The sequence below is a fragment of the Tenrec ecaudatus genome, chromosome 1, assembly GCF_050624435.1.
Source record: "Tenrec ecaudatus isolate mTenEca1 chromosome 1, mTenEca1.hap1, whole genome shotgun sequence".
Lineage (NCBI taxonomy): Eukaryota > Metazoa > Chordata > Mammalia > Afrosoricida > Tenrecidae > Tenrec > Tenrec ecaudatus.
This window is the reverse complement of record NC_134530.1, coordinates 73,487,943-73,507,388: the sequence shown is the minus strand read 5'-3', so window position 1 is coordinate 73,507,388 and position 19,446 is coordinate 73,487,943. Positions and strand designations below refer to the sequence as shown.

The 19,446-nt window shown below is 40.7% G+C and overlaps 1 protein-coding gene across 9 annotated transcripts in view; it reads left to right on the top strand.

Annotated features, from left to right (window-relative positions):
- Nucleotides 1-19,446, top strand: part of SPATA6 (spermatogenesis associated 6) — a 112,744-nt gene that overhangs the window by 58,767 nt on the left and 34,531 nt on the right. For 6 of the 9 annotated variants that reach the window (XM_075555825.1, XM_075555838.1, XM_075555842.1 and 3 more), the window contains 2 exons: nt 4,305-4,427; nt 8,198-8,238. In XM_075555825.1, coding sequence (XP_075411940.1) covers nt 4,305-4,427; nt 8,198-8,238 — 164 coding nt within the window. The remainder of the gene's footprint in view (nt 1-4,304; nt 4,428-8,197; nt 8,239-19,446) is intronic. The other 3 variants (XM_075555843.1, XM_075555840.1, XM_075555839.1) reach the window with 1 other exon arrangement.

Genomic DNA, 19,446 nt, shown 5'->3' with positions numbered 1-19,446 from the left:
ACAGCTTACGAGGACAGTGCTATGGGAAAAACTCAAGTGTACAAGTGGTTTTCTCCTTTCAAAAAAGGTGAGCTGTCGATTGATGACAAACCTCATTCTGGACGTCTGTGTAGGTCCTGAATGGGTGAAAATGTCAACAAAATCCATATACTTAGGCTTGGAGAGATGTAAGATGGATCCTTGAAGAGATGGGAGAGTTATCTGGACCATCTTGGAGCTTGGGTCAGTGAATGTTAATGGAGTATTTGGGAATGAGAAAGGTCACTGCGCAGATTGTTCCTCGGGTTCTAACTGACCAGGAAAAACAGTGTTGACTGGAAACATGTTGTGCTTTAAAAGAACCTCTCTGAAGCAGCCCAGAATGTTTTCCTCCAAGTTTATTATGGTGATGAGACCTGGTGCTCTTCTTACAATCCCAGAACCAGACCTCAGTCGAGCCAGTGGAAGATCCAAAAAAAAGCTCGTCAAGTGAAATCAAAGATCAAGACGATGCTCATTTGTTTGTTTGTTTTTTACGTGAGGGGGATGGTGCATTTGGAGTTAGTTCCACCAGGTCAAACTGTTAATCAAGCTTTCTATTTAAGGGTTCTGGAAAGATGGCATAACAATGTGTGACCAAAAAAAGGCCTGATTTGTGGCAGATGGGGACTGGTTTTGCCATCACGACAGTGGATCTGGTCATGCAGCCAGCTCAGCGCCAGCTTTTGGCAAAACACAGCCTGCCTCTCATGCCCTGTCTGTGCACCTTACTCACCTGACCTTATTCACTCCCTGTGACCTTTTTTTTGTTTCTGTGAATGAAAAGGGACATGAAAGGACAGTGATTTTTGAAGAAATTTTTTTAAAAAGGGAGGTGCTGTCAGCCATCCAAATAGATGAGTTTGAAAAATGTTTACAAAAATTGAATCACAGATTTGAACAAACGTGTTAAGTGTAATGGAGAGTACTTTGTAGGCGTAATGTTGTTTTGTAAAAAAAACCTTTAAATACAAAGTTTTGGGGGGGGGGCTTCTGTTTTCGTATATGAAAAAAGCAAAAAGTCATTAAAAATGCTCAAACTGATGTCAGAAGAGACTCTGAAACGTGTTCTAAAAGGTCAAGAAGTTAAAACCATGACCAGAAATGACCTTGAAAGAATGAGCAGAAAATTTCAAAGGGTGGAACAAGAAACCTAAGTAAAGTGTTTTATGATGAAATGTGCTAAGGTTTGAGTTTGAAAAACAAAATACAAGAATCCCCAGCATTCTCAAGCTGAAAGAAATGAAGAAAATACTTGACTTGTTTCAATATTGAAGGGTTCTATGGGTAAAATACTGATAAATGAAAGAAGCGTCTAAAGAAAATAGAAGGAAATGGCATCAATGCACCAAAAAAAAAAAAGAATTGGTCAACATTCAAATATTTCAGTAGATCATATATGATAAGATACGAAAGGGGAGAAGTTTAATTTGTACTGAAAGCATTGGTGAGAAAGAAAACCCAGGAATTGATAGAATATCAGTTAAGATATTTCAACAAACGAATGCAGTACTGGAAATACTCAATTGTCCTACCAAGAGATTTGGAAGACTCCTATCTGGCCAGCCAAAAGGAAGAGGTCCATGTCTATTTCAAAGAAAGACGATTAAACTAAATGCAGAAATTATCAAACAATATCATTTACTTCACAGGCAAGTAAAAGTTTGCTGAGGATAATTCAAACACAATCACAGCACCGCACAGACAGATAAATTCAAGTCAGATTCAGAAGAGCATGGAAAATGTGGAATATTAGCTTCTATCTGATGGATCTTGGTTAAAAGTTGAGAATACCAGAAAGATGTTTAGCTGTGTTTTATTAGCTACATAATGGCATTTGACTGTGTGGATAACATGGTGAAGAATGGAAATTCCAGAACACTTCATTGAGCTCTGTACATGTATATGTGTAACCTATGCATAGAACGAGGCAGTTGTTCTAACAGACTAAAGAGACTGTTGATTGGTTCAAAATCAGGTGTGTGTCAGGGTTGTGTCTTTTCACCATACTTATTCTTCAGCCTGTATGTTGAACAAATCATCCCACATGCTGGAGTATCTGGCGAAGAACACGGCATCAAGATTGGAGGTAGGCTCATTAACAAACTGTGATCTACAGGTGACACAATCTTATTGGCTGGAAGTGAAGACACTGGAATCACCTGCTGAGAGATCAAAGCCTTCCAGTTTGGATTGCCCTTCAACGTAATGACAGCAAAAACCCTCTCAAGTGGGCCAGTCAACAATATCTTGATAAATGGAAAAGATATCAAGGGCTTCATTTTACTTGGACCGACAATGAAACCTCATGGTAGCAGCAGTCAAGAAATAATGTATTGTGTTGGGGAAATCTGCTGTAAAATATCTCTTTAAAGTGATAAAAGCAGATATGTCACTTTGAGGACTCAATGACCCAAACGCTGGTATGTTCAGTCTCATGAAAGCTAGACAATAAATAATAAAGTCTTGAGGAGAAATGATACACTAGGTGTATGGGATTGGCAGAGTGAATCAGATACACAAAGGAGGCTAGAAGAACCAACAAGTCTGTATTTGAAGAAGTGCTCCCAGAGTGCGCCTTAGAAACAAGGGTGTTGAAAGTTTATCTCACATACTTTGGGCAAGTAGTCAAGAGGCATCAATTCCAGGGGAACGATTCATGCTTGAGAAAGTAGATTAGCCAACAGCGAGGAAGCTCTCCCTGAGATGGATCAACAGTGGCAGCAGCATGGGTTCCATCATAGCAATGACAGTGGCGGACAGTGTTTTGTTATTGATCATCAGATAATCATCCGATAAACTAAATCCCATTTGCTACATTCACCAGTCCCACTAGGCCCAGTGAGCAGGCCCGGTGGCATGGTGGTTGATGTGTTTGGCTACTAACCAAAACGTCAGCCGTTTGGCAGAGAACGTTGTGGCAGTTTTCTTCCATTCAATCTACAGTTTTGTAAATCATATGAGTCATTTTACTTTGTTTTATTGGCTTGCTTTGAGTGGGATTAAGTCACATATTACCTGTGGCTGGTTTAATAAGTTGGCATTTGATTAATTTCAGTGTGTAACAAAGCCATTTGGCTAACAAATTCATAATCTCATATTTCTGAAACTAAACACTTTATTCTAAGATAATTTATTCTTAGACTAAAGAACCCTTATTGCCCTTTGCTTTTTGTTTCACAATAAGGACCTTTCTGAATGTCCTTATATTAGTGGAAGTAGCACTGAATTAATGAGCCCTGAGGTTCATCATTTGTTAGCTGGCTAGAAGTCCCTGCCTTGAAATGCCGAGCAATTTTTAGGTGCTGCTCTCTCTGCTGGGTGAAAGCTACCCCTCTGTGCACAGAAGAAAGCTGTTCCTGGTTCTGTGGCCTTCTCAGGATTGTTTGGTTTGACCATATCATTGCAACTACCGTGTCAATCCTTCTCTGTGACGCTCTGCCATCTCGACGATCTTCCTCTTCACTGTTCTACTTTAGTAAGCATAATAACCTTTTCCAGCAATGGGTGTCTCCTGGGAATGTGTCGAAAGTAAGTGAGACTGAAATCTCACCATCTTCACTTCTAAGGAGCATTCTGACGAGACTTCCCGAAAGACAAATGGGTGTGTTCTCTGGGCAGTCTTTGGTGGTTTGAATATTCTTCACCATCACCATAATTCAAATGCATCAATTCACCTCTGGTCTTCTTTATTCATGGTTCCACTTTCACATGCATAAGGGGCAATTGAAAATACCTGGGCTCTGATCAGATGTACTTTTGTCTGTAGAGTGACGTTCTTGCTCTTTAACACTTTAGAGAGGTCTCGTGTAGCAGATTGCCTAATGCAATACGCCATTTGACTTCTTGACTGCCGCTTCCATGAGCCATGATTACGGATTCAATCAAAAGTAAATCCTTGACAAATTCGATCTTTTCTTTTGAAATTGGAATAACTTATTATCCTAACAAAAGTACAAGCAATGGAGAAATTAGTGTGTCTAAATCATTTCAGAGAGCAGAGAAAGTTCCACATGTGCAGATTTCCATTTGAGCACTTTAGAGGAGAAGAGTCAGAGTTAAGACACGTGACCACGCGGCTTCTGACTACCCCAGGGGGGTGTTGTGGCAGTGCCATCCTTTGATTGGTGTTCTCGACATTTGGAGACAGATGACACAAACAAACAAAAGGAACACACGAGAGAGGTGGCCGAGGGGCAGAGATGCTGAGGGGGGGACGGCAGAGTGGGCACTAGATGGACAGGCCAAAGGTGCTGACGATGCAGTACATGGTCTTGTTCTTCCAGCGCACAGTGTAACTCCTGTCTGTGGAACTGTCCCAGAAGCAAGAGCTCACCGTGTACAGCCTGGCTCCATTCTTCTGCATGAGGACACAGGTCACGATGCACTTAAACGGCTTTCCCAGCTTGGTGAGCTAGCTCTGCGTCTGCTCCCCGACATCCGTGGTCCATTAGTTCACCTTGCTGGGTGGGTAGGGTTCCCACTCTCCTTAGCCTCTTTGACAATGTTGCTCACATCATCAACCATCATCAGCCTGGTAATCCTCCATCTTCCCTGCCTTGCCATCACCACCCCATCTTTTCTTTCTTTCTTTTATTTTTTTTATTGTGATATCATCCATTGGTCCAATTGTGAGGATTTTTGTTTTCTTGACGTTGAGTCGTATCCAGACTGTAGGCTGCAGTTCTGGATCTTCACCAGCAAGTGCTTCAAGGCCTCTTGGATTTCAGCAAGCCAGGATGTGCCATCTGCGTATGGTAGCGTGCTGATAAAACCCTCTGCTTCTGATGCTGCAGTCTCTCTCATGTAATCCGTCTTCCCGGATTATTTGCTCCGCATTCAGACTGAATAAGTGTGGGGAAAGGGTGCACACCTTTCCTGATTTTAAACACTCAGTATTTCTTTGTTCTGTTCATATGAACACCTCTTGTTCCATTTATATATAAAACAGCAATGAATATTTGCCAAATGTGTTTTCTGCTAGCCAATATTCAAAGCACTTCTTGGTTAATTTTCGGAGTAACCTCATGGTTTAGGTCTAAATTCTATTATTTATCTTCATTTAACTGATGAGAAAACCTGAGGTTGAAAGAAGCAGAATTGGTTGTTGAGAATCACACACATAAGATCTGAACTAAATCTTCTTAGGAATACTTTCCTTAAGCAGGATCTATTCTTTTAGGCCCAGCTCAGGTTCCCCTCCCTTGAATTTTCTTGATTGCTTTTTAACCATGAAGAGACTGTTGTGCCGTTTTATGGCATTAATTGCCTGTGTCGTTTCTGACTTTTAGTCTCTTCTTTCATGCTGCTGCTCTTCAAGTTGGCATACTTACCTGAAAGAGATCATAAGCACTTCATGACCCTGGGCTATGGCTTTATCTCCCACACTTTGAAGCGAGCATTAACCGTTGTTGGTGAGGAAGATTAAATGTGAACATTAAGCAAAGTCAAAGCTTAATTTGTGCAAATGAAAGGAGATAGTAGGCTAATGAAGGGATGGTTTCAAAATGGTTTATGGAAAAAGAGAGACAAGGCAGAGTTTTAGCATACTGACACGTTTAGTGTTACATAAACTTCCAAAAGAAACTAAAACCACCTGGGGAAAGTACAGCTGACTGCATTTTCTTCCCAAACGGTGTGCCGCAGACAAGGCAGGGAGGCCATAGCTGACCTCTGTGTTTGCGTGAAGCTGGGAGAAGACAAATCCAACTTCACACAGACGCAACGGTAGATTGTCACAGGAAGAGGTCAGGCATGCCTCCACGCTCTCATCTGTCTTTACCTATCCCAGGACCAACCACTGCTGCTAGGACACACTACTTTTCTACTAGGTTGAGAAATTCATTGTAATGGCCACACAGAACTCATGGATAAATCCCAATGACAGGGTTTGTTAGGGAAGGGAATAGGTTACAATAAGTCAGAGTTAGGCAATAGTAAGGATGCAATCAGTGGTCCTCAACAACACCTCTCCTTGTCCAGCAGCTGAGTTTCTCTCCAGTTCTCAGTTAAATGGCCCTTTGGCCTCTAGCTGTGTTGTCCAGGAAGCCAGGCTGCACTCGGCCTTACAGTCTCAAAGCAATGGCTCTGTGTCTCCATTTCTGTGCTGCAGCCTCTGGTGCCTCCGATCTTAGCTTCCTCCTCCTAATTTGTTCCACTGGTAGATCTTCCACGATGGCATTCTTCCTGCCTCTGAGATGGCTCTTATTATGAACAGGAATGGCTTTGATGGGGGTGTTGGGTTTTGTCTTTCCTCTTTCAGGAGAACAGAGCCCCCAGACAAAGGATGGTTGATGACTTGGTTCTCACTTTTCAGTAAATGGAGACTCAGAATAGTGCACTTGTGAAAGTAGTGCCTTTGGGGCTGTATTTCATGCAAAAACATAGTTTATGTGTTAGTTAGGTAATTTACGAAGTTAACTGATTTGGAGAATTAGACCCAACATGTCTTTGCCATGCTTTTATTTCTTCTGCCACTTGTTGCTATGTTGTACATTGGTTTTACAGCCAAGAGGAGCTGGGCTGGAGAGACATTGATAGCAGCTAACCTCCAGAGTAGTCTGGGAAGCATACATCTGTGCCATAAAAGAGAGCTAGCTACAGAACTTACTGCATATAGTCTCTTCTAGGTCTCTAGGTTAATAGCAATTTCTGTCTTGCAAAGATGCTTCGGGGAGGTAAAATGTAAATGTAAAATGTATGCTTTTGGCCAGGAGTGTGTGTGTACGTAATTAAGAATTCACAAATTACTATTTTAGTGTGCTTGGCAGTGAGTATTGCAGAGACTCTTATGTGTAAAAGGATACACTTTATAGTCTTACGATGAGGAACACAGACAACTTGGCCAAGACAGTGTATTTGATAAGTGGTAGAATTAGAAATCAAACCTGTCTTGTTTAGGCTAGAATTTGATAGTGATACTGTCCATGCTGCTGTTAGCAATAAGAGTTAACATTTCTGTGTTTTATGGAATCTTTAAGATGATATCATTAAAGGGGTACTCTTATTATCCCGATCATTCAGATAACGAATTTGGAACTTAGAAGGGTTAAGTAATTTTCTCTGGGTCATACAAGAAATGGTGGTGCCTGGGCTATAATGCAGATCTTTTTCCCCAGTGGGATGTACACAGTGCACTGTGTTCCCACTGTGTGAAGCTGGCCTTTTCATGACCACCTCTGCATTTTAGCCTTGTCTCCAGCAATGGATGCACATGTAGCCTAACAATACCTATCATATCGATGTATAAAAATTATATTTTATCTCAACCTGCTTTTTATCTAAATTATCCACTCCATGTGGAAAGATTGGTTTATTTACTAAAAAGTTTTCCCATCTATGTTCAGATATTTCTTATTCTAGTGAGAGTAGTGTATTAGGCAGGGTTCTCTAGCGAAACAAAACCAGAACACTGATGATGATAGATAGATGGATAGATAGATAGGCTTACATAGCAAGAAGGAATATAACAGCTAATCATTCCACACAGCAGTAAAGAGGGCGCAATTCAACTCAGTTTCGTGGAACAGTTAACAATACTGAAGGTCCTTCCACTCAACTCAGACTGCAGGTCCAAGGTAAAGGAATCCGACATTAGAGTCTGCTCTCAGGCAAGACAGGCAGAGTCAGCCTGCAGGCAGCAGGTAGGGTGGAACCAGTCAGTAGCTCTGGAGTGTGCAGGCCAGGTCCTAATATGATCACAAGCTCTCATGATGTACACAGGTCAACATGATCCATGGGTTGGCTCGGCCCACAGATAGAGCAGCACACAGCCGAGTCAAGGGACTAGCTCAAGCAGCAGCACACTGGTCCAGTTATCAGGGAGAAAGAGCCATGGGAAGCTGGCCTCAGAAAGCATTTACCTTGGTGCCCTCCAATCAAGCTGTGACTTAATTTAACTCTGCCCATCCATTCCTGCGAAGGCCTAGTTAGTATAATAAGCCTATCACAAGTAGTATTTGCAAAGTCACTTTATTACTGAACAAACTATAGACTCAATTGATTGGCTTGTCAATTTTATTTCACAGGTCTGAAGGACTTTAAGTTATTTCTCAAACCAACTTTATGAACAAGAACTGTAGGAACCCATTGTAGTAGCAAAACCCAAAGATAGAATCAGATTTTCTTTTTTTATTACATGGATTATTTATGCTTTAATTCTTTTGATAACCCTTTGCAGATCATTCTCATCATGGCTGCCACAGACCCAAGGAGTATAAGGTACGCGTAGACCAGCTTATCTATCAATGACAGGCTTCCAATTGCCCTAGTTTCAGACTAGAGCATCCATGAGAGTGGGCGTTAAAAGTTCATGAGAAAATGTAATGAAAACAATAGAAATTTCCAGGAACTTAAAAAATCTCCTTTATACGTCCTTATATGTGTAGTCACACTGACATTTTGAAATGTTTTTATCTTAAATAAGCACACACATAATAATTGTCATAATTTAATTATTTGACTACTTCATAAGTAGTAGAAAAGGCTATGTATTAAATGCCTTCCTGTGAGTATTGTGTGGCTTATGATTTCTTATTAGATTAGTTAATTAGTTGTGTGAGGGAGAGGGATAGAAAAAGAAGCAGATTGATTAATTTTAATAATATATTATGTAGCGGAGTTTCTAAACTTCAGAATATTCTTCTAACTATTGCCTTCTCTACCTGCCATTTATACTACTGTCTTTGAATTCACTTTCTTTTCATTTATCGAATTATTACCAATGAAGTGTCCGTACTTTAAGTGGAAGTTAGCCCTACAAAATGCAGTTAACTAAACACTGCCACTAAATCCTGGTTAGATAACAAGTTTGTGGAAGGTGAATAGGCCAAGATGAGTGAAGGAAGGATACAGCAGCCGCTAACTGAAAATTTTCCCTTGAAGTGATAGGAAGTATTGAAAGAGAATTCAAAAGATAAGTCTGTCCCCTCCCCCATGTGCTTCAGAGTGTGCCTAGGTCCATGTAAATTGATATTGCATATAATATAAAATTATTGGTACCAATATAAATTATTGGTACCATATAAAATTATTTGTGACACCACTAGCTCTTCATGTTGAGAAATTATTGAGAAATGCTGCCTTATTAATTTTGCCTATTGATAACTGCTGATACCTAACCAATGACACATGATATAGATTCTTAATATATGTATATTGAATTAGTGCATAATTAAGGAAAAGAGTAAGTAAGCCAAGCGTACAAGGCAATATCCCCCACCAAAATGGAATTTTTTTCCAAAGCTATGTATTTAAAAATGTTTTCAAAACTACCTTGTCACCTTCAAAGTAGTCTCCGTTACACTTGCGTTTTTCTTTACCTCTTCCTCATCATCAAGTTGCTGTCCTTCCATGTCCCTCTTCATTCATGGAAACAAAAAGAAGTCACACAGAGTGAGGTCAGGAGAGTGAGGTGCATATGGCAAGAGAGGCATGCTGGCTTGGCCCAAAACTTGTGTACTGAGATGGCTGCGTGAGCAGGGTGCATTGTTGTGGTGGGAAAACCAGTCCCCCAATTGCCTTTTTTGTCACACATTCTTATGCAATATTTTCAGAACCTCCGAATAGAAAGCTTGATTAATAGTCTGACCTGGTGGAACAAACTCCAAATGCACTGTCCCTTCACATCAATACAACAAATGAGCATTAGGAATTTTTTGATACCCCCTCATATAAAAATATAGAATAAAGAGCGAAAAAGGTGATGAAAGATATTTTCTTCAGACACATGTTTCTTGAGTAATAACTATTCAAGTAAGAGAGTCCACTATAGGATCTCTAGAAAAGGGCCATGGGCTGGGGTGTACCTGCAGAACATTTTCTAGACCTTGCCTGAGTTCTTTGAAGAAATGGATTTTTTTTTATATAATCAAGAGAACAGAGAAGCATGTCCTAAAAAGGAAAGCAACATGAAAAAGTCTTGGAGTTTGAAAGAAGTACAAAATCCTGGAAGAAAAAAGAAACTACTGGTCTTATATGAGTGAAGGGCCTATTATGAGAGATCATGGCAAATTCGCTGTCTTACTATATTTCCTTCACACTTCTCCTGACCTATTGTATCAGCACTCTCCCTTTTTAGAATTTCTACTTGCTCAGTTTCTACTCTTTAGGTCAAGTTTAACTGTGTTCACTCTGGATGTTTAATAATCCATTATTCTCATAAATATCTATATTCTTCTAGTTTAAATTATTTTCTATTCTACCATTAATTTGCCATGAGTTACTGATTTCATATTTTTGTGTATGGTTATCAATGGAGATGTACCATTCACCTGCTAGGCGGCATTTAAACAGTTGTGGGAGTATTTTGTTATCAAATCCTTTATGGGAAGTGCTATTGATATTAATTGGGCAGAGGTGCCATTGAGCTGATACCAAGGGCCAAAGTAGAAAGGAAATGTTTTGAAAATGATGGTGGCAACATATATACAAATATGCTTAACACAAGGGATGACTATATGGATTGTGATAAGAGGTGTAATAGCCCCAAGTAAAATGATTTTAAAATGATAATAAGTAAATAAATAAAACAGGAGAAAAAAACAGGAATAATTCCAATCAATTCTCTCATGTCCCACATAATTTTTAGTTGCTTCCCACTAAAAATATATAAGTGAAAACAAGTCTATGATGTTTGAAACCCAGAGCCTATTTTCACATCACAGAGTGTTTTGCATTGTTTTAATATACACTGTGCATTATAGAAGTTAAACTATACTGTTAACTAGATTATACTTTGTTTTGGTCAAGCTTTGAACATTATGAAGTCTACCCCAATAGTAATTTCATGCACTTGGTCTGTGGAAGAGCTTCTGATCCTCTAACACATTTTAACAGCAAGCTTGCAAGCACCAAATATATTTTCCACAGTGATCACACTTGAGTATTTACATATTGAAATAAATATTAGAAGTTACTTTCTTTTAATTTCTCCTTATGCTACTCTGAGGAAAAGCCTGAATATGCTACTCTGAGGAAAACCCTGTATATATGTATATACATATATATATGACATCCCTGCTCACAGCAGCCAAGAAAAAAATGGGTACATAAACAAATGTGATGCAGAGAGCGGATGGTGCCCGGCTATCAAAATATAAAGCATTTGAGGTCTTGAAGGCTTGAGGTTAATCAAGCAGCCATCCACCAGGGAAAAGCAAATAAGTCGACAGGGAAGAAGTACACCAGCCTGTTTGATCATGAGGTGTTGAAGTGATCAGGTAGCAGGTATCAAAAGGTCCAAAACAAACAACTATATTGATGTGAATGAGGGGGGTTTGAGTGGAGACCCAAAGCCCATCTGTAGATAACTGACAATCCACTCGTAGAAGGGTTATAAGGATGGAGTGCTTCAACCAAGGTGCAGTGTAGCACCAGGGACACACACATCGTTCCTCTAGTTCCTGAATGCTTCCTCCCCCCCACTACCATGACCCAGTTCTACCTCACAAATCTGGCTAGGCAGGAGAACATTGGTACAGATAAGAGCTCTCAACACATGGAATTCAGAACAGATAAACTCCTCAGGAACAGTAGTGGGAGTAGCAATATTATGAGGGGTAGGAGATGGTCGGAGAGGAGGAAGGGGGAGAAAGAGAACATCCATCACAAGGTTGGATATATAACTCACCAATCCCCCCCCCCCAAATGGTATGAATAACAGAAATGTGGGTGAAGGAAAACACTGCGGTGTAAGATGCAAAATAATAACAATATATAATCGATCAAGGGTTCACAAGGGTGGAAGGGTGGGGGAGGGAGGGAGGGAAAAAAAGAGCTAATACCAAGGGCTCAAGTAGAAAATGTTTTGGAAATGATGATGGCAGCATATGTACAAATATGCTTGATACAATTGATGTATGGACTGCTAGAAGACCTGTAAGAACCCCCTATAAAATGATTTTTTAATGATAATGCACAGAGAGGACCATTAGGGTTAGCCCCACCATGAGACATGACGTCCCTCACTGACCCATAATGTTACGAGGGACAACACTGGAGACAGTGCAGGATTGTGCTTGATCTGACCGCACCACACCAGGGCAAAAAACTAAAGATGCGGAACAGAGCCACAAGGGAAGCAAAGCAACGAAGTCCCCTAGGAATACCAAAAATAATAACTTTGGGGTCAGGGCATGGCACCCCATCAGACTCGACTAGAAAACACTCATAAAGGTCAACAGACAGACCTTGAACTATTTATAGGCTTTTCTTTCTTTTTATTTTTTTATGTTGGTTTTTTGTTGTTGTTATGCTTTGCTTTGTCTTGGTTTTGTGCTTATTATTGCCTCTGCTTATCTGTCTAGATAGGCAGGATAAACAATCTAGAGGAGAAAACAACAGGCCTGATGGTTCTGGGGGGACACGGAGAGGGGGAAGCAGGGGCAAGGAAGGAGGGGTGTCAACAAACCCAGGGACAAGGGAACAACAAGTGATCTAAAATCGATGGTGAGGAGGGTGTAGGATGCCTGATGGGGCAATGTAGCCGAGAGAAATTACAGAAACCCAAATGAAGGCTGAGTGTGATAGTGGAACAAGAGGCAAGGAAAAGGAAAAAGAGGGAAGAACTAGGCATCAAAGGACATTTATAGAGGTCTAAATACAGACATGTCCATATGTAAATACATTTATATATAATGATAGGGAAATAGATTGATGTACATATATTTATATGTTAGGTATTAAGGCAGCAGACAGACACTGGTTCAGTATGCTCACCTTTGCTGACTTGATTGCTGAAGACAGAATGGGTGCTTATGCAAATGTGGTGAAGAAAGCTGATGGTGCCTGGCTATCAAAAGATATAGGTCTGGGTCTTAAAAGTTTGAAGATAAACAAGCGGCCATCTAGCTCAGAAGCAACAAAGCCCACATGGAAGAAGCACACCAGCCTGTGTGATCATGAAATGTTGATGGGATCAGGTATCAGGCATCAAAGTCCCAGAACAAAAAATCTTATCAATGTGAATGAGGGGGAGTGCAGAGTGGAGACCTAAAGCCCATCTGTAGACAATTGGACATCCCCTTACAGAATGGTCACAAGGAAGAGATAAGCCAGTTAGAGTTCAATATAGCACCAATGAAAAACACAACTTTTCCTCGTTCTTTAATGCTTCCCCCTCCGCCCTAATATCATGACCCCAATTCTACCTTACAAATCCAGCTAGACCAGAAGATGTACAGCGGTACAGGTAAGAGCTGGAAACACGGGACCCAGGGCAGATAAACCCCTCAAGACCAATAATGAGAGTAGTGATACCGGGGGGTGGGGGGTGGGGTGGGGGGGATAAGTAAGGGAAGGTGGGAGGAGAAAGGGGGAACTGCTCACAATGATTGACATCTAACCCCCCTCCCAGGGGCATGGACAACAGAAAAGTGGGTGAAGGGAGTCAGCGGTTGGTAAAAGACATGAAAAAAATAATAAATTATCAAGGGATCAGGAGAGAGGGAGAGAGTGGGGGTGGAGGGGCGAGCAAAATGAGCTGAGACCAAGGACCCAAGTAGAAAAAAAATGTTTTGAAAATGATGATGGCAACATATGCACAAATCTGCTTGACAAAATGGATCTATATTATAGATTGTGATAAGAGCTATAAGAGCCCCCAGTAAAATTATTTTTAAAAATTCCTAAACACACACATATATATATGGAGGTAGGACTGAATGCTTTTGTGTTGTGCAGGAGGCTGGCTTGGAGGGTAGGGGGCCTCTGGAAACTTAATACTGACCCACGGAAGTAGAGCTGAGCGCCTTTGGGCTGAGGCTTACTGAGTAGGGAGCCTCTGGGCACTTGACTCAGGGAGTGGGGTTGCTGACCTCAGATCATGAACCGAATGCCTTTGAGGCCTACTGTGGAGTGGCATCCCCTTAGGGCATCTGTTAGCAGCCCTGAAAGATCTTTGTAAACTGTCCTGATAAACAGCTCAACCGTGAGCATTTCTCACTGCATCACAACTTGATAACTTCCTTCACTCAAACTCATTGATCATGATTTTTTCCTGAGATTTTTGTGTAGCCATTTCATTGGTTATTAGAACCTAGGGATAAATTATAGAACATTAATTACATCTTACAAGTGTAGTAGTAATATAGATAGAAATGTAGGTCTTGTTGATAGAAAAGTAGATTTGATAAGTGGAAATGCATACTGTGCTTTCAATGAGAAAAACTTGATATTATAAAGTAGTTGTCTACCTAGGGCAATTAAATTACATTTTAAAAATTGGTAAGCATCCTTTTTGAATTCTAGACAGTAGGCAAAAAAACAACAGCAGGAAGAATAAAAGTAGAGAACATTAAAAGTAATAAGCTATTCAGTGCTAACAGTGACTGCTAGAGTGCTGATTGGTATAACTCGGTGTTTGATGGTCCCATTTATGGAGATAGGGAAATGTATAAGAACTAGTCTGGAAGAGAAAACCCGGAGTTAGAATGTTGTTGAGATGTCTAGAAGTAAATGTCACTGAAGTAGTCACATAGGTGAGTCTCATAGTCCCAAGAAGAGGTCTGTGGTATAAATATAAACTTAGTGTACCTGTGAGCACACATGATAATTCCAGTTAGTCACCATTCTAGTTGCTGATTACCTAGAAACACTTTCTATTTCTAGCTTGCAGTTGCTAACAAAAAGGGAGTTGCATTTTTGTGAGGATTTCTTCATGATTGTTGTCTAAAGGTACTAAAAATCTGTTTCTGAAGTTCTTGGTGGGCTTTACTAGAGTTCAGTCTTTTCACAGAAGTATAACTAGGAGTAGTCTCCAAGATATCTTACCTAGCACATCTAGCTTTTAAAAAAATCATTTTATTAGGGCTCATACAACTCTTTTCACAATCCACACATACATCAGTTGTGTAAAGCACACTTATATATTCGTTGCCCTCATCATTCTCACAACTCACTTTCCGCTTGGGCTCCTGGAATCAGCTCCTCGTTTTTCTTCTCCCCCTTCCTCCCTGCTCCCCCCTCCATCATGAACCCTTGATAATTTATAAATTATTATTTTATCATGTCTTACACTGCCCAGCGTCTCCCTTCACCCCACCATGGAGGAGGTTATATGTATTTCCTTGTAATCGGTTCCCCCTTTCCTAACCCCCCTTCCCTCTTCCCACCCGGTATTGCCACTTTCACCACTGGTCCTGAGGGGTTTATCGGTCCTGGATTCCCTGTGTTTCCAGTTCCCATCTGCACCGCTGTGCATCCTCTGGTCTAACCAGGTTTGCAAGGTAGAATTGGGATCATGATAGTAGGTGGGGGGAGCGTTTAAGAACAAGAGAAAGGTGAGTTTCATCAATGCTACACTCTGGAGTGATTCATCTCCCCACTCCCCCTCTGCAAGGGATGTCCAGTTGTGTACAGATGGGCATTGGGTCCCTGTCATGCACTCCCCTAATTCGTGATGATCTGATTCCACCCACACTTTTGTGGTATCCAGCACCTGTACCTTTTAAAACCATTCTTCTTTTCATTTAGTTTAGGATTACCTCACCCCCAGTGTCTTTACATTCCATTTTCCATCCAGTATTTTTATTAACAAATGCACTGATTGTTGCAGATCTGGTGCAATGAGGACCATCCTTGGACTTGACTCAAGTATGGACTTACTGGCTATACCCTGCTCATTTCGCTTTGAATTTCATCTTGCAGTCACAACAAAAAGAGTCATGGATAGACAAATATAAGACATGTTATTAATAAGTTGAGTTTAAATCTGATCGGCTAATGAGAGGATTGCAAAAGAAATGTTTTAAATTTCTAGGAAGTAAAAATAGCTTGACATTTGGGAGCTTAACAAAAGGAAAACAGGACTCATATTCAACACCAAAATGCACTTAACTCACCATATCATCAGAGAGAACCCTGTGTGCTAGGAGCTTGGGGGTTTTGAGGTATGGAAGCAAGAGAACTCATTTTTATTATTACATACTTTTATTGGTGCTCTTACATCTCATCACAATCCATACATTCATTCATTATGTCATGCACATTTGCACATATGCTGCCCTCATCATTTTCAAAACGTTCTCTTCTTCCCACTTAAACCCCTGATATCAGCTCCTAATTTCTTCCACCCTCTCTAGATAAGTTATAGATTATTATTTTCATATCTTACATCATACTCTATCACCCCTCACCCACTTTTCCATTGTTCAACCCCCTGGGAGGGGGTTATAGATTGATCCTTGTGACTGATTCCCCCTTTCTCCCCCCACCCTCCCATAATCATCCGGGTATCTCTGTTCTCCTTGTTGGCCCTGACGGGTTCATCTATTCCAGATTCCCTGTGTTGAGGGCTCATATCTGTAGCAGTGTGCATGTTCTTGACTACTGTGATTTATAAGGTAAAATTGAGGCCATGATGGGTGAAGGAAGCATCAAAGAACTAGAGGAAAGTTGTGTGTTTCATTGGTGCTATACTGCACCCTGACTGGCTCATCTCTTCCCTGTGACCTCTCTATGAGGGGATGTCCAATTGTCTACAGATGGGCACTGGGTCTCCACTCCATGCCCTCCCACCATTCACCTTGAGTACGATTTTGTTCTGGGTCTTAGATGCCTGCTACCTGATCCCATTGACTTACAAGATTGTCAACTGCAAACTCACCAGCATGCCATTAAATTACCTGACTAATGTGTTGATATCAAGCAACACTGACTTTCCGGCCTGCTGCAGTAAGGACGCAGCATCACAGCGAGAATTTGGTAGTTTCTGAAAGGGGTGCGTAGTGCTGAGTTGGGGATCTGGCCTCTAGTATTTCAAGGTGTTTTTTTTTTCAATGTGGCAATCTAATTGGCACCATGTGTAATGTAAAAGTGTAGAATTAATAGACACATATTGGAGGTTCATCTTCTCAATTTCACAGTTATTTGAAAAGGAAGGCCCTTATCCAGGTGAGCGATCTTTCATTTTGAGGAAAGGGGAGTGTTTTTCAAGAGTAGGAGTCTGTTGTCTTGAGGTGGGAGATGATTGAACAGTCTGTTGTCCAAGTAAGTTACTGATTGATGGGAAAATCCCGCAACAAATCATGAAGTTCTATGTTGGATTATGTGCACTCTTATTGCCCTGGGCAAGAATTTCTTGGAATATAATACAGTAGTCAGGTTGCTCTGTGCAGAAGGGTTTGCCATGGATCGCCATGGACTACCAACAATAAGGTTGTTTAGAAGATTAGTCAGCTATCTAAGTGCATAGAGCAGTGGTTTGAGAGGGGAGAATTTTTCCCCCAGTCTTGAAGTGATAATATTTAAGAATTACTATTATTTCTTTCCAATCCATTATTTTAATATTTCTTCAGTATAGAGAAAGTATGTCTTTCTCAAATAGAGCCAAATATATGGGCATGTACATTTTAAATTTAGATCAAATAAGAGCTGAGTATACATTTGAAGTTGGATGAAATTAAGTGTTCAACTCCTCTCCCAAATGTTGGCATTTTCACCCACCCAGAGAACCCTAGGAGAATAGGCTTAGGAATCTGCCTCTAAAAGATCAGTCTTGAAACCTATGGAGAAGTTTTCCTCTGCACACATGGAATTGCCATGAGTTGGGATCAGTTCAAGGAAAACTAACAAGTAAACACCACCATCGAGTTGCCAATGACTCAGAGTGACCCACTAGGACAGGATAGAACTGCCCTGTGCGTTTCTGTGTGGACGGTAATCTCTCCCAAAGAGCAGCAAGTGTGCATGCGGACTATGCAGTTAACAGCTCAACTCGTAACCACTGTGCCACCAGGACTCCTTGAACTAGCAAAGGTGTAAGCCAGATTCAGGAATTGATCTTTTACCAATAGCAAATTCTTTAATTTTTAAAACCAAAATAAAAGAACTCATGGTGACCTGATTTATGTTACAAAGTGAAACTGCTTCATAGGCCTTTGTTTTTTTAAAAATCTTTTTATTGGGGGCTCATCACAATCCATACATGCATCAATTGCATAAAGCACATTTGTATATTCATTACCCCCATCATTCTCAAAACATTTGCTCTCCACATAAGTCCCTGGCATCAGCTCATTTCCCCTCCCTCCCCACTCCCCTTCCCTCATGAACCCTTGATAATTTATAAATTATTATTTTGTCATATCTTACACTGTCCGACGTCTCACTTCACCCATGTTTGTTGTCCATCCCCCAAGGAGAAGGTTATATGTAGATCCTTATAATTGGTTCCCCCTTTCTACCCCACCTTCCCTCCACCCTCCCGGTATCCCCACTCTCACCACTGGTCCTGAAGGAATCATCTGTCCTGGATTCCTTGTGTTTCCAGTTCCTATCTGTACCAGTGTACATCCTCTGGTCTAGCCAGATTTGTAAGGTAGAATTGGGATCACGACAGTGGGCGGAGAGGAAGCATTCAGGAACTAGAGGAAAGTTGTATGTTTCTTTGTTGCTACACTGCACCCTGACTGGCTCGTCTCCTCCCCAAGACCCTTCCATAAGGGGATGTCCAGTTGCTTACAGATGGGCTTGGGGTTCCCACTCCACCACCCCACCACCCCCCTCATTCACCATGAGATGGTTTTTTGTTCTCTGGTGCCTGCTGCCTCATGCTTAGGGTTTTCTCGTAAGCGTCATGAAAGCAGATGACCATGTTTCTGCTGGGTGGATTTTAAACACCGGCCTTTAGGTTCATAGCAAAGCACACACCAGTTGCACTGCTACCCAAGGAGCTTTTGAAACAGCCATATTTTATTCTTGCCTTCCGGTAAGTCATATCTACCCTGCGTTTCTTTACTATAGTCCTATTCTCAACACCATTTGAATGATCTCTATTCCGTAATATCATGTCTTATGACAGAGAAATTTCTGAGCATGCTATGTAATTCCTGGCATTGAGTAGTTATTCACAAACATTTTTTCAGTAAATGATTGTTGGTTCCCTGGTGGCACAGTGAGTTGCAATACTAATCACAAGGTCAATGGTTCAGACCCACCAGCTCCTCTATCAAGTTGTCTGTTCCTATAAAGCTTCACAGTCTTGGAAACCCTATGGAGCAGTTCTACTCTGGCCTGTATCATCATTATGAATCAGAATTGATGGCAGCAGTGGCTTTGGTTGGGTTTTATTAGACTTGGTGATTCTTATTTTTATGAGTTTGACCTTGAATTTCCTATAGATAAATAATTTTACGGCCATTAATGTGATTCAGTTCACTAATTTATTGTGTAAGCAATGAATACCATTTCAAAAGTATTATACAACCAAACCACTATATATCACAGATGTGAACATTTCTGTCAACAATTATAACAGATTATCGTATGAGACTTCCACTATTGTAAGAATTCAGATTTACTAAGAGCGTAAGATTTAAAAAAATTTTTTATCTATTTGAACAATTACTACATTTCTGAGATATCATAAGGAGCTTCTAAACTGAACCACATAAGGAATATTTCTACAAATGTGAAAATATACACAGAAAT